The 15,414-nt window shown below is 56.5% G+C and overlaps 1 protein-coding gene across 2 annotated transcripts in view; it reads right to left on the bottom strand.

Annotated features, from left to right (window-relative positions):
* Window positions 1–15,414, bottom strand: part of CAMK2A (calcium/calmodulin dependent protein kinase II alpha) — a 36,024-nt gene that overhangs the window by 7,815 nt on the left and 12,795 nt on the right. Inside the window, exons 4-15 of one of the 2 annotated variants that reach the window (XM_074916153.1) lie at window positions 13,915–13,969; window positions 13,525–13,590; window positions 11,959–12,031; window positions 11,491–11,593; window positions 11,100–11,183; window positions 10,451–10,545; window positions 9,911–10,033; window positions 9,036–9,119; window positions 7,616–7,658; window positions 5,754–5,794; window positions 1,439–1,471; window positions 301–349 (exon numbers count right to left, since the gene is read on the bottom strand). In XM_074916153.1, the coding sequence (XP_074772254.1) occupies window positions 301–349; window positions 1,439–1,471; window positions 5,754–5,794; window positions 7,616–7,658; window positions 9,036–9,119; window positions 9,911–10,033; window positions 10,451–10,545; window positions 11,100–11,183; window positions 11,491–11,593; window positions 11,959–12,031; window positions 13,525–13,590; window positions 13,915–13,969 (849 nt within the window). The remainder of the gene's footprint in view (window positions 1–300; window positions 350–1,438; window positions 1,472–5,753; window positions 5,795–7,615; window positions 7,659–9,035; window positions 9,120–9,910; window positions 10,034–10,450; window positions 10,546–11,099; window positions 11,184–11,490; window positions 11,594–11,958; window positions 12,032–13,524; window positions 13,591–13,914; window positions 13,970–15,414) is intronic. The other variant, XM_074916154.1, reaches the window with a different exon arrangement.

Here is a 15,414-nt window from a genome sequence, read left to right as displayed (position 1 = left end):
GGAGGGAGCAGCTGGGCTACTATGTCTGCAGATTTCTGCCATTTCCATGCCTGCTTTCAGGGAACATCCCTGGTTTTGGGAGCCCCCCCATTCCTCACCAACAGTGCCCAAGCTGCTTGTGGCAGTGACCTAGCAGTGAAACCACCTAAGGAGTTAAAGCAACTTCTGAAGGGCCCTGAGGCAGCTCGATGGTGGTGGGTTTTGCCGTAGCCAGTATCTCATTAGGGGTGGCCAGACTAACAACCCCACGTCACCCCTCCGAAACAGCCTGCCCACCTCCCCACGTGCCCCTGCTGGTACCTTTGGTGTCTTCATCCTCGATGGTGGTGTTGGTGCTCTCCGACGATTCCTGAGCAAAGAACAGAAAGGAGAGACGGGACGGTGAGAGGGGTCTTTGCCCGGTGCCAGACGGAGCTTGTGTGATCGACAGCCCCCCGAGTCCGACCCCACAGCGCTTGACTGTGCCAACGGACAGAAACCAAGGAAAACGCCAGCAGGTCCAACCCGTCCTCAACCACAGCTCTAGGGCAGCACTGGCAGAGCCCTCCCTGACCTCCACTCCTTGTAGCCAAGGGCACAAGAGCTGGGCTGTGGAGGGTCTCGTAGGAACGGCGCTGCCTTTCCTACCGACACCTGTGGGGACAGAGATGGGGGCAGGTCCAGGGGTTTTGGTGGGTTCCTAGGAGCGTTGCCGGAGGGGCAGGGAGAGGGGCTGTGCAGGGGTGGAAGACACCATGTTGACTGTACGATAAAGAGAGAGATGTACAAATTAAACAGCGAGGAGGAGCTGGGATGAGAAAGAGGGGACTGTGCAGGAGTGAGAGAGACCACACTGACCGCAGAGTAGGGAGAGAAATGTACAATAAAACAGAGTGCTTCCAAGACCCACATGGACCACCGAAGGCTGAGACACAGCTCTTTCAAGAAACAGCTGAGCACTACACAGATTTGGGGGGGAGGGGGGTACTGACCCCCTGTCTCTCTCCAGGAGCCCCATCAAGGCGACTCTGCTAGCGGAGCTAGAGCAATGGCTCTGCTAGCTCTTCCCAGCAGAGCCTTGCTTATGTATTACCCATAATACCCCGATGTAGGTTGGCAAGGTGTCCCATGACCATACAGTCCCCGCAGAGGCATGGAAGGTGTTTCTCCAAGGCTCCTTGGACCGATGCAGCCTGCAGACCTGAGTCAGGAGAACTGGGAGAAACGGCATGAGAACCCATCAGCAAGAACCAGGGCTGGCTTCCCACTAGCTGGTGGCCAGCAAGTGCCTGCACCAACCCTGCTAATGGGGTTTGTGGGTGATACGGCTTTGAGGATGTTCCCTCCAACCCCGGTGTCCCTTCTTCCCTACCCCGAGGTAACTTCCAAAAACGGGGAAAGCTGGAACATGTGGAGAGGCCCAGCAATATCGGCATTGAGGAAGACGAAGGACACTCACCATTAACTGAACGCTGGAACTGGACTTTCTTTTCTGGAAAAACAAGGAGAAGAGATGGAACAGGAAGAGACACAGAGTGAGAAAGGCTGAGAGCGGCACGTGAGAGGCAGCAGCTCCTGAGACACCCTTCGTGGTCCTCATGGAGGGGCAAACGAAAGGTGCAGGGCGGCAACCTGGTGCTCCTGTAGGGACATGCCGCTGGCTGCGGTGCTGGTGGTGCCGTGCCAGCTCCCTCCCCTCCTTCCTGCTGGCACCTTTCTCTCCTGACCTGCCACAATCTCTGGTGTTGCTCATCCCAAGGACCTGGCTAGTCCAAAAGGGACTCCTCTAGGAGTCAGTGACCACTCTGGCAGCTTTGTGACCAGGCCAGCAAGCTCATAGGAAGAGCTAGAAACTGAAAAGCTAAGGCAGCTCCATCATCTGTATAGCCCTGCGCCCGATGTGAATGCCATAGTGACGTTTACAGACTCTGGAGTTGTTCTGGGTGCATCTGGCCATGTTGCTGACTAGTGCAGAGGCACTCAGTTAGCTTTGAACCTAGACCAGTACTAAGCTGGCTTGTTTAAAGCCAGCATGGCTATTGCTACTGGACCCCTCAAGGCAGGCACACCATGTGGGAAGCTGTCTTGAGAACAGCTCCAGTGCTTTAAATCAGGACAAGTCTCCTCCAAAGAGAAGACCTTACGCATTCACATATTTATCTCCATCCTTGACATCTACCACTATGCTTTAAGGCTTTTGGGTTGGATGACCCCATAGCCACTTTTCTGCTTGCAATCCCAAACTACTTCTGGACTCTCCTTCCTTGTTGTGCTCTTCTCCCTGTCTCCATCTTTAATCTAGCCAGGAGACAGGGGGATGTGCATGCTGGCCTCCTGCCCTTTCTCCACCTCCAGCTCCCAGGGGATCAGAGCAGGCGACAGGGAACACCACTGCACAGGAATCAGAAGCTGCAGTGCCAAATTACAAAGTGTTTTATCAGCGTATTTAATGAGGCACTGGCTCTGCCTGCCCTGCAGATGGAAAAGCCGCACACACAGTGCAAATCTCTTGGAAGAGTCCATGGAGCGACCCGTGAGGGTGCATGGGTGGGCTGCAGGTCAAAACTGCTGATATCCATTCCTCCTCATAGCTCCTTTCACATCCTAACTGGCTCCCACCAGCATCACCACTAAGTTTCCCTCTCTGCCAGTGCAGGTCTCCCCTCCCTCACTAGGTCCTATGTTAATCCTCACCCCTCCTTCACTGAAACAACAGATGTCCTAAAGGGCAGAATGAGCTGTGGTATTTCAGAAGGAACTTCATGGGAAACGGAGCTGTTGGAGCTGGGCTGTCTGCAGGAAGGGCTGACAGCTTCTGCTACCCAAGGACATGAGACGGGGCAGAAAACTGCAGAAATTTCAGACGCAACAGAATGCAACACAAAGCAGTGACCGCGTCGAGTCTGGACATACAGTAACAGGATGCAACATGGGGCAGTGAGCTCATTAATTTAGGACGGGACAGGATGCAACATGGGGCAGTGATTTCATTAGTTTACGATGCAACGAGATGTGACACTACACAGGGCAGTGAAGGTATTACAGTTGCTGGGACCAGAAGACCTCCCACAGACCCCAGAGCTGGGCTTGAGGGGGATTTTTGGTCTTGTAAATGCTTTTAGTAGGGGAAGAACTTCCTCAGGAAGGTGAGTTTTGAGCTCTCTGAGCCTGGGCTAGCACCATCCTGATGCTGGAGGGCTGTGCGGGCAGGCTGGAGGGCAACACCAGCTACCTGCTGCCCGCCTGCATAGCTCTGGGCAGGAACAGCAGGGCTGGGTGCAAGGGACCTTCCTGCTCTCATGGGGACAGTCAGTCCAGCAGGATTCTCCAAATGGGGACCCAACTCTTCTGACAATGAACCACACCACATGGCCTGACTTGCAGCCCTGCTCTGAGCAGGCAGGACTGTTCCCTTCCCACCTTCTCACCCACCCACCCAAGGCAGGTTTCCAGGTTCCTGCCTCGCTTTTCCAGCAGGATGGAAAGAGATGAATGCCACCTGGTGATGCTCCGGCACTTGCCAGCTGCCCATGGTGGCCATTAAAGCTTTGCCCAGAGCACCCAGCCTCCCTGTGCCCCTGTGAGAGGGTTATGCTGCAAGTGCCCCTAGGCTGAGAAGGGGAATGAGAGGTGGGAATGGTAACGCTGATGGTGGCCAACACAAGCAACCTGTTGGGAATGAGCCTTCCTCTACTTTGTCTTCTCCTCCTCTACCTTCCTGGCCATCTAGCCAGGCTGTCTTACCTCCACCTGTTGGAAAGGGGGTGATAGAAAAGCAAACTCACTTTCCAGAGCTCGTACACCCTCTTGAGCTCAGTGTTGGCTGGTAGACTGCACTCAGGATGAAGCCTCACTCACTGCTCCCGGCCCACCAGCAAAGGGCTGAGGACTGGGGATACAAACCAGCCTCTCTGATCCTGTTCTGAAACCAGACACTCCTTGCTGAGCTTCAGCGATAGGCCAGAAGGCTGTTTACCCAAACTAGCTATTTTGCTATGACAGCAAGTGCCCCTCTTCCCAGCATAATGTTGACCCTCAAAGCTACTTTGAAGACCAAGAGGGAGCATCATTAGGAACCTGGGCTTGCAAATGGTCTTCTACCACCACACCATCCATGTGATTCTAGAGATTAAATTCAAGGCTGACCCTTTCGGCTAGAAAATCAGATTCAGGACTGTGTCTGATGAAGCCTCTCCATCCTCCAGTCTCACCTTCTACAGCTTAAAACCACATCTCCTGATGGCTCTCACCTGTGCTGCAGCAAGTCACACCAGGTCAGCTCTATGTGCAGTGTCACTTCTCAGGTGACTCCCAGAAGCAGCTGGGACCTCAGAGCAGCAGAGGACAGGCCAGCAGTGGCTGTCAGATGGGTTGCTGTGACTCCCATGGGACCTGTCCCCTCTGTGCCAGCACTGTTGTCCAAAACTAGCAATCACATCCACAGTGACATCCACGTGACACCATGGCCCAAAGCAACGTCCTCTCATTGCAATGCAGGCCATCAGCTTCATGTTGCAGAATAATGCTGTGTGGCCAGAATGGTCTTTTGTGTAGCTGAGCCCAGGTTTGAAGGGTTTGCCTGGTCTCAAAACTTGCAGGCTTGGCCTGTCCCAGCCACTGGGTCTGGAAGAAGTGGGAGAAAGACAAGCCATCCCCAGACCTCTGGCTCCTCTGACCATTTGGACTGAGGAGGGAAGAAGCCAGCTGAGGGCTCTGCTCTTCCAAAACCCTGAGCCCCTCACAGCCCGACAGCTGGGTCCCTATGAAAGGGCCAGAGGAAGAAGAGTAGCCATGCTGCAGTCAGGCTTCCAAAGCTCTGCCTGACACCTTGCACCTTGCCCTGGGATGGGAGATGTGATCACACCAGCTCTCCCCTGCTGAGTGATCATGAAGGGAACTGGTAAGGAGAGAAAGACCCTCACATGGGCCATTCCCTCCTGCAGGAAGGGTTTGACAGAGCTCACTAACCATGGCTAACCACCACATCTTCATATCATCAGAAGCAGCTGCTCGGCAGCAGGATTTTGCTGCTTTTAGGAGCCACCCTGTCCTGGAGAAGAGCTGTGGCCCCACCTCGGAGAGGCAGGTGAACTTGAGAGCTCTGCAGTCCAAGAAACAAGGTCCTCCAAGCACCAGCTTGTTTTTAGAGCATCATCAAGCCATTTGCTCTGTCAAGCATCACCAAGTTTCCTTGCTTTGTCTGCACTGGGCACAGGGGGCCAGCAGTGCTGCCAAGAGGGTTAGAGGCACCCCTGTGCCACCCAGCAGCACACCAGCCCTTGGGAATGGGATGGGACAGGAGCTGGGGGATGAGACCAGCCCCACCAGTTGCAGCAGGATGTGTGCTCGGGCAAGTGGAAGATGCAGCCACCTATCTTATCAGACGGCTGCTGCCAGGCTGAAGCCATGGCTCTGGGCTGCAAAGCTGCCTCCCCTTGTCCCCTGTCCCCTCTCCTGGTCCAGCCTCTCCCCCACACTGGATGCAGCAAGGGGCAAGCACATTTTTTAGGCAATGAAACAGCAGTGAATTCCCCCCTCGCACCCCTCCAGCACCAGCCCACTCCCTTTGCTCGCCGCCCTGCAAAGCCTCCTCTGCACTGCCTGCCCTGGCAGGAGCCGAGCTGGTGGCACGGGGACACACTGGGACAGCCGGGCCAACAGCTGCCCTTTAAAGCGCAGGGTGTCGCGGGGACTGCCGGCACGGCATGGAGACCCCCACCGCCACCTCAGCAGCGAAGGGGCAGGCAGGAGGGGGTGGCGGGGAGGGGGCTTACCTTCACGCCATCATTCTTCTTGTTGCCACCACTTTTGCCTCCTGGAGAGAGGAGGAAGGAGGTTAGGAGAGCCAGGCAGGGCACCAAGACCAGGAGGCCGAGGATCAGCAGCATGGTGCAGGGCAGTGGAGCGGCAAGACCCCGTGGGACCAGCCGGTGGGTTTTGTCCCCTCTCCAGTGACCCCCAGTACAGTCCCTGGGAGCTCAGGGGCGACCTTGCCGGTACTGTCCAGTCCTACCCCGGCGGCTCTCAGCTGGGGGCATGACTCGTCGCCTAACGTCACGCTGAGTCCTTGGGGTGGCTCGGAGGGGGCCGGCGGGGCTGTTTGGCGGCAGGCAGGCTCCGGCTGGGGGGTGCTGGCGACCGAGCACAGCACAGCAGTGTGGTGGAATGGGCTGCCCGCCTGCCACCCTCTAATTTTAGCCCCATGCTGCCGGGATCATGTGCTGCCGGCCCGCCGGCCCGACAGCTGCAGCCCACATTTTGACAATGATGAAAAGCAGACGCCTTCCCCAGTGCCCACCTATCGCCGTCAGCACTGCCCCAGCCCCCCAGGCTGCACAAGCCAACCCGCTCCCCCTGCACACCCAAAGCAGGGTGGGATCAGTGGGGCTCAGCCCCACACAGGACCCCATCGCCCACCAGCCCCACTGTGCTCCGGAGAGCCCCTGGGCTGTGCGTGGGACGGGCAGAGCTACAAGAGATGCTTTTGAATTTCCTGCCCTTTGATGCTTCGTGTCCGCTGCGTCTCCCGGCGCAGGGCCTGACACCGGATCCCCCCAGCTGTTGGACTCCTCCAGCCCCGCCACACGGTGCCCACAAGTGCTAAAAGTGTCAGCACGATCCCCCCACGACAAATGCAGATACTAACCCTGGCCACAGCCTCTCTCCTGGCACCTGGCTGGGCCAGCAGCCCCCATCTCCCCCCTTCCCACCTGCTACACCTGACTCCTGGGGCGCCTCAGTGAAGCACCCCGAAACACCCTTCTAACACCAAACAGCTGCCACCAGCCCACTGAACTGGCATGCTGGGCTTGGCTGGCTTGTCCCATCCTTGCAGCACCTCTGCTGGGGCCATCTCCTGCTGGAGCAAGTGGATGAGCTCTGCAGTCACCCAGTACCTTTTTGGTTCCATGCCTGGGAATCACCAGGACCCGCTGACCCCTGCCTGTGAAATCCCAGGTGCAAGGCTTGCTCCAAGGCAGCAGGGTGTCCCCAGAGAGGACAGCTCTTGGCAAGGGCACTGGGGCAGTGGGGCTTGTGGCTGCAGCAAGACCTCTCCCTGTGCACTGCCTGGGCTGTCATGCTCTGGCCATGCTCCTGTGTCTCTGTGCAGCTCTCGGGACGTAGGGAGGCAAGAGGAGCGCGGGGCCCCATGAAGGATCAGCATCCTCCTGCTGAGGGAGATGCCCAAGGGACCTTGCTGCAATCTGGCTGCAGTGGCACTCAGGGAACTTTCCAACATGTTCCTGGTGCAGAGGATGCTCTCCCTGAGCCACAAACATCTCCAAGGACGACACAAAACCAGCTGCCTTGAGCCCTGGCTGCCCCCAGCACACACATCCCCACGCTGGCACAAGCCAGATGGTTGGGTGCACACAAACCCCAAAGCCCTAAAACTCTGGGGACCGCTGCACCTCAGCCAGACGCTGTTTCTCTTGTATCCCAAGCCAGCAGCCAGCCTGGAGGTGCCAGATGACCCGGCCTGGACCACCACCCAATGCCACCCATCCCTAGAGGCACCAGGCTGCAATTTCGGGCCCCTGTGACACCCGAGGCAAAGACGGCTCTCCAGGGACACTATGTGTTTGCCCTGGGCACCCTATAAGACATGGAGATGAGCCCCGGCAACAGCACCTACCGGAGAAGTTCCTGGTGGCCAGCATGGTGGTGAGGATGGCTCCCTGAAAGACACAGAAGGCAGAAGGAAAGGGCATGCTGGGCCCCAGCCCCCCCGCACCCCTGCTGCTCCCCCCAGCCCTGGGGAAGGAAAGCCCTGCTCATCACCTGTCCCCCAGCCACCTCGCTGGAAGGAAACTGGCCCACAAGCTGATATTCTCCTCCTGCCATCAAAAGCAAGCCCTTGGTACCTGACTCCATATCCCCAACACTAGGGCGTTGGGTTGCATTCTCTGAAACTGCCTTTCCCTCCAAGATTAAAGGGATATTAAATATCCCCGAGGCACATTTCGGTCTCGTTCTACCCTGCCCTACATGTAGCACGACTCTACTGACCGGGGCCGGCAGCTGGCAGCAAGGGGAGCCACCGGGAGCGGAACTGGATTTAATGGCAATTAAAGCTGTGCCAGCTAAGAGTAGCAGGGCAGGGATTTTTCATGGGAGCCACGCAAAGATCACCACCACAAAATAACATTCATAAAAATTCTTCCCCTCTGACTCCACTAACTAGTTGCTCAGCGTGTAATGAGATTACTTTGGACTAATTGCTTACAGTAATGGATTACTATTTCGAAGTGTATGCCTGAACTAATTTGATTACTTGTCTAGCTGAAAAGTAATAATAGTTCATATCCAGTTTCTTTCTTTGATAATCTTGTTAGTAGCCTGCAGCTGTAGTGCTCTGTGCTACATTGCATTCAGGCCTGGAGCGCTGATGACTCTGACTGCGGCACAGATCCGCACCGTCCCATTCTGTCTCAGCTCTGGAGGAGGCATTGCGATTTCCAGAGCCCGTTCCCCGTGCTGCGCTGCCAGCTGAGGCTGAGCAGCATCCGGGAGATGGGTGCTTCATGGAGGTGCTCCAGCTTAACAGTGAAGCCTGGGGAGATGGTGATTTCTGAGGAGGTCCAGGCTGCAGCACGCAGCAGCATCCAAGAAGGGAAAGCCTCTGGGGCTGCTGGTGTTAGTGAGCCAGAGCTTTTTGCCTGTCTAAGGATCGCTTTGTCTCTTGGCTGCAAAGTGGCTTGGTCATCAGGCAAAAGGGTCTCGTGTGACTCAGATCCACAACCTGCCCCAAAGAGGAGCTTTCTTGACACTGACTCCCAGTGGGGCAGTCCTCACCCCAGCATCCAGGGCAGCTGTGTGACTCAGTGCTTTCCTTCACCGTGGCTTTCTTCTAAGCACTTGGGAACCCCCCAGGCAGATGCAGCCACCACCCAACTTGGTCTATTTTCCCTTCTTCACAACGGGGATCCCCAAATGTCCGTCACGCCCATACCACTGACCCAGAGACACAACCCTGTCCTTTGCCACATGGGAAACAAAGCCACCAATGACCTGATCATGCATTTTCCAGCCAGCTTGGAGAGTTTGAGCGTTACCTTCAGCTTCCTCCGGGCATTGAACTTCTTCAGACAGTCCACCGTCTCCTGCCTGTGCATGCATGATGCCACGGTGGCACGGTGCTGGGAGGAGAGAGACCCAGATCAGAGCAGGCACCGAGGGGGAAAGGGCTCCCCCCGCCCCACTCTCACCCGCAGGCACACGTGTGTGGACTCCTGCAGCCATGGCAGGGGGCAGAGCTGCCTACAGCAGCAGCAGCAGCAGCAGATAAAACTTTAATAGGCAGCGGGAAATTGCTGCTCTGGAGTCAGCAGGATCTGCTCTGGCAGTGGGGGAGTTTGCAGGGAGAGCTGGCTGCCCCCTGCGTTAACCCCTTGACTGACCGACCAGCCGTGTGTAGCAGTGTGCTCAGGGTTTGCACATGGCGTGGGGTCCCAGGGTTAAGCCCGTGGACTCCTCCTGCCTTTAGGAGCCGATTCAGAGTGAGAACGGCAGCCGGAGCAGCAGGGTGCAGCAGTAGGTGCGAGGGGATTGCTGGTGGGGTGTATGGATGGATAAACACAAGCCTGCCCCCACCATCCCTGAGGAACACCCTCCCTCAGCGCAGCGTGACACCAAGAAAGCAGCCTGTCCCCACCAGGGCTGGGAACATGTGTGTTCCTCTCATCACCAGCTCCCTTAGGACATGGTGTTTGCATTCACACTCTGGGCTTTTCTCTGCTGTAAAGCCTCAGGGGAGAGGCTGCTCTGAGAGCACTGGGAGGAACCATGCCAGAAAACCATCTTCCCAGGATGGGGAAAAGAGCCAGACAGCATGTTTGATAACACATGCTCCCCAGTGAGATGTTCCCCCCTTGCAAACCCCCACATCTCCAGACCTTCAACCCCAACCAGTGAGTGCCACCAAACTCACCGATATCCAGGGGTGCTTCAGAGCCTCCGCTGCCGTGATGCGCTTGGACGGGTTTATGGTCAACATCTTGTTGATGAGATCTTTTGCTTCAGGAGTCACTGTGTCCCACTCAGGGGAGGGGAACTGCCAAAGCAAAGGGATCAGGGTGAGAGATTTCAGGGAGCATTAGAAGGAGCAGAAGCCTCTTTGCACTTGTGCTGGTTCTGCAACCTTTTGCTCCTGCCCACAGGACAGGTTGAAGAGACAGTAGCAACTGGAAAGAGCTGCCAGCTGCAAAACTGGGGGGCAGGGGTGGAGGGAGAAAGGTGGGAGGCCCAGGACAAGATCTATCTGTCCTGCAAAGTGGACCTGAAACATGCCAGTGTGTGAACCTGGGCACGGCAGCTTGACCAACCCTCTGTGACCAGATCGGAGGAAAGAAACTTGCTGCCATCTACCTGAATTTGTCCTGGTTGCTCTTCTGGGGCAGCAGACTGCAAGGCAGGGACAGCAGGAGAGAGGGGAGACTGTGAAAGGGAGGAGCAAGACAAACCCACTCACATCATAAGCCCCAGCCTTGATCTGCTGGTAGAGTCTGTGCTGGTCTTCATCCCAAAAGGGCGGGTACCCGACCAGCAGGATGTAGAGGATGACACCTGCCCGGGAGAGGAGAAGTGTGATCAGTGAGAGAGTTCATTGCTGGAGGTATGAGCAGACCCAGCCCAGGGACTGGCCCAACTCAAGCAGAGAAACTAAGAAATTAGGGAAATGGGAGGATTTGCTCCCTGGTTAAAAAGCAAAAGGCTTGCTGGTGGGTCCAGCTCCATGCTGGGGACATACATGGCTCTGACAGCCACTGTGCACAGCCTCAACCGGGTGCCCCATCAGGGCTCCCCTGCAGCTGCAGATACACGGAGGCACTGCCCGACTCCACCAGCACTGCAGGGCGAAAGAGCATCTCCCCTTCCTGGGGGGGTTGGATGCATAACAGGGGGGGATGATCCTTCAGAGGAGGGTGCCACTGGACTGGGAAGGAGGGTACTACTCTGGGTATGGCCCAGGGTAATGTGCCACCTCTCAGGTAAATCCTCCACCCTGACCTCAAGGAGTCATGTCCAGTGACTGCGACTTGGGACATGCTGCATGGACAGCCTGGCTCATCCCATGCAGCCCAGCTCAGCCCATTCCCAGCATTTCAGCCCCGACTTACCGCAAGCCCACAGGTCCACAGCTTTGCCATAGGGGTCCTTCCGGAGCACCTCGGGGGAGAGGTATCCCGGGGTGCCAGCGAAACCTGGGACAGATAGCCCATCACACACCACATCCCCGCACAGCTCACCTGGTGCCCAGCCAGCTGCCACGAGAGCCCTGGCCCTGGCACACACCAAGCTGGCAGGACAGGCACCCTCCCTCCAGAAACCTCTGTATCTCCCAAGAGCAGAGCAAAGAGCAAGAGCCAGTGACAGCAGTCAAACCCCAGGATGGTGCAGAAGGCTGGAGTGCTCTGCTGTGCACCTCCAGCACTTGGAAGAGGCTTTTCTCCCCTGGGTCTGCTCCTGCCACTGGCTTGTCTAGCTTACCAGGGCGCCAGTCCTACTCACCAAACCATGCTTGTTGGTCCCCCTCCACCTCGATGGCAAGGCCAAAGTCAGCCAGCTTGACGGCAGCACCCTTCAGCTTGGATGCCAGCAGCAGGTTCTCGGGCTGCAGGAAGAGACGGGGCTTGGAGAGGAGCAAAAGCCCTCTGGGGGCTCTGCTGTCATGGGGGGGCTTCCCAGCACAGCACTGAGGAAGATCAGGGCTCTGGATGTGCTCCCCAACTGTTTTATCCTGCTACACACAGCTTCTTAGAGAACCACGGACTACAAGGACCTCTCTACACCCTCTCCCTTGTGTCATTTCACCCCAGAGCTGATCTTTGATCTGTGGCTTCCCAAGAGCTCCTACGTGGCATTCCTCCCCGCTGTGTTTCAGCTGCCCTGGAGGACACTGGGCATTGCTCCACAGGGTTTTGCATCGCAGATGGGGTCCCCACGTCCTCCTACAGGCCCTTCCCCTGCAGCTCCTACCTTCAGATCCCGGTGGACCACCCCCATCTGGTGGCAGTGCAGGACGGCCTCCAGGATCTGCTGGATGCAGTGGCTGCAGGAGAGAGGAGAAAGCTCACAGAAGTGGCCAGCAAGGCAGAGTTTCCTCAGACACTTCTACTCAGGTGCATTTCACATTCCCTGCCCCTCTCTCCATCACACTTTCCACCTGCAGCCCTACAGCACAGCTCAGCATCCCCCTGCACCGAAATCCACACGCCCATGGAGACCAGTCTCAATGAGCAGGAGCATGGGGGCTACGACTGAGGCCATGAGGTCCCCACAGAAGTAACACTGAGGGATGAGCTGGCGAGCAGCAGTGGAGTCACAATGCCAGCCCAGATTTGGTCTCCAAACCCAGGCAGAGCAGATGTGCTCCTCAGACATAGAGCTAACCTTCACTTCGGCCCCATTTCCCTGGCCTCCTCTAACACAAGTGACTCTTGCTGTGTCTATTTGCTTTATCTCTAGTTCATTAAACCCCAGCTCAGCTACATACATGAGAAAGGAAGAGAAAAAGACTGAGGCAATGATCACTTCTGCTCCAAAACAGCTGTGTGCAAGGCAGAAGGTCTTTATTTACATGTATTTTATTTTATTTGTATGACACTAGTAAGTGGATGGGTTGTAAGTGGATTCAGTGCAGGCAGTCCATTAAATGAGTTTGTTTTCTGCCTAGAAATAAGGAATATTTCCATGCAGACAGAGGTTGCTTAGAGCTTACCACTCCCTTGGACATTTGTACGGGCTATGCTTATCCTGGGGACAAAGCCAAGAGGCACAGTGATATCTGGAGACTGGAGGGAGCCAAATCATGTCCCCTCAAAAAAAATGAGGCTAATGCTGTCCCCTGGCTGAGCTGCAAGGACCAAAGAGGTGGCTGAAGCGGTACCCAGTCCCCTGCCTCTGCTGCAGGGTACCTGGAAAGTGCCAGCGGGAGCGTGGGAGGGAGCGGAGCTCCAGCACATCCTCCCACCCAGCTTGTCTTGACTGCTCCTCCTTAGTGCTTTCAAGTGGTAAATGCCAGAGAAACGCTTGCAAATGACTGTAATGCAGCTGCAAGGGGAAGAAAGAGTGAGGGCTGTGGGGTGTCTGTATTATCACGCTCCTGGCTGGGGCACCAGCCTGCTGCTGGGCATCCTCCCTGCCAGCCCAGGGAGCCCCGATGCCTAATTCTTTTACAGAGAGGTCAGCTGTGGGCTATGCCATCAGCCCGGGGAAGGAGGACGCTGCGAGTGATGGCTGGCAGCTGCCTGCTTCGAGGTGGGGACCAACCCTCTGGTAACATAGGCACATCTTGGCACAGGAGCTGAGTGAGTTAAAAAGTTAAAAAGAGCGCTTTTTTTGTTTGTTTGTTTGTTTTGTTTTTGTTGCACTGTGCATATGTTTTATGAGTATGCGCTGCGGAGCGGCTGTAAAACACCTCCCAGCATGGAAGAAGCTTATGCTGCAGAAAGCCAGATGCGTAGGACCCTGGGAGGGAGCAGCCCAAGGGATGAAGGGGACAACTGCTGACCCCTCCATGGCCCGGTGTGTGTCTGTGCTCACCTGGCATCCGCTTCACTGTAGTACTCCCTGGCCACAATGTCCTCAAACAGCTCCCCACCAGTGACCCTGAAAGAAAATGGGGGGAATCAGGCTCTGTCATCTCATGCAAGGGAGCTGGATTGATTTACGCACACCCAGACCTGGCAAACCCCTGCAAAACGCTGCTGTGTCATGCTCGGGGTGGGGAGCATTGGGGGTGCAGCGCAGGGACCTGCCCTCTGCCCAGCTTGGAGGACCCACGCTTGGTTCAAACCCAGGCTGCGGGAAGGGCTTGGGGAGGTGGAGGATGGGGAAAAGGTCAGAGGGGCTGCGGGGGTGCAGGGTGCATCGCCCCGAGGTGGAAGCATGCAGCTGCTGGTGGATTAAGAGATGCATTTAACCATTACTCACAGGTCAAATATCAGGTAGTGGTGGCCCTCTTCGGAGATGCTGTCGTGGAGCCTCACTGCGGCAGAGACAGAAGGGTTACGGGGTATGCCTGGATCTCACCCTGCTCCCCAGGAACGCCTTTGCTCCCCTTTGGGCAGAGGCAGGAGCTGGGGAAGGGCAGAGCGGGGCTATTCCTCCTCCCTCCTCCTCTTGCTATTGCTGCTGGCTGGGTGCGGGGGGGTCCCTGCTCAACAGGGGACCGCAGCCAAGGCCCCAGCCTTGGGCAGTGGTGCAAGGCTCAAAGGTCAGATCCAAATCAGGGACTGCCCGGGGCTGATGCCTGGCCAGGGTCCCGAGCAGCTGCTGGGCCTATCTTGGGCGCTGGGCAGGCTGCAGGGATGGGAGCCCCCAGTCCTCTGCCCCATCAGGAGAGGTGCCCGGGCACAGGGAGAGCTCAGCTGGGGTGCTGGGCTGCCAGCCCTGGCACCGACAGGGCTTTTTTCTGCTTGTGACCTTCCTTTTCTCCTTGGGAGGTCTTGGGTCGGGGATATCCAGGAATCACTGTCGGATGAGTTTCCTTCAGAGGAAGCACTCTCCCTGTCTCCTCCTGCAGGGCTGGCACCTCGCCCTGCTCATCACGCCGAGGGGCACCCGCTCCCCTCGGGTGCAAACCTGCCCCCCCTGCAGCTGGGCTCCAGTTACTGAAGCTCAGATCCCTGCTCACAGCTTAGCAGGCAGATGTGCAGCGAGGGACAGGCACAGAAACAGGTAGGATGTGTAAATAAAGACTGGTCCAGCATCCTCTGGCCCCCACATTTTGCTCTAATTTCTTTGAGGCTGTAAATATTTAACCCTTCCTCTCTGCTCCCCTGTTTTCATCTCAATACAACTTTCAACATCTTTGAGATCTTTGGAAACCAGGGAGGAAAAGGAAACATTCAAGTGAATGATTTTGTGGGAGTTTTTGCTTCCAACCCATTTTGCTGCAGCTAAATCAGCTGAGCCCTGTATGGAAACATCCTCCAGCCTTGAGTCTGAGCCGGAGGAGATAACAAGCTCCAACATTGAGTGCAGACGCCGCGCTGCATCGCTCTTATCTCCCAGGCCAGCAAACATCACTGCGCTGGTCCTGCCCCTCCCTCCAAGCTCAGCGGGCAGATCCAGCCACCGCTAAGAGCAAGCTGCCAGCAGCATCACCTCACCCTGGCTCGGGCAAGGGGCAGAGGGGGGGTGTTAAGCTGGACGGCACCTTTCCTCTCGGTCTCTCTCGTGGTCTTGTCTAGTGATGCAATTTTCTCATCTCACTCCCTGGTTATCCTTCCCCACTGCTGGTCTCCATAGACAATCCCTGCACTCTGACAGAAGTATCTGCTCCCTGTTTTTCTCTGACACATGATCCCGGCTTTTCTGCCTTCCTCTGCTGGAAGAAACATATTTCCTCCCATTCCGTCTCACCCGAGAGGGATTGGGGGTATTGTGCATGGGACTCTGCAGAAGCCACTCTGTTCAAAGGGGGATTAG

The sequence above is a fragment of the Athene noctua genome, chromosome 12 (genome assembly GCF_965140245.1).
Source record: "Athene noctua chromosome 12, bAthNoc1.hap1.1, whole genome shotgun sequence".
Taxonomy (NCBI): domain Eukaryota; kingdom Metazoa; phylum Chordata; class Aves; order Strigiformes; family Strigidae; genus Athene; species Athene noctua.
This window is presented reverse-complemented; position numbering and strand designations above follow the sequence as displayed.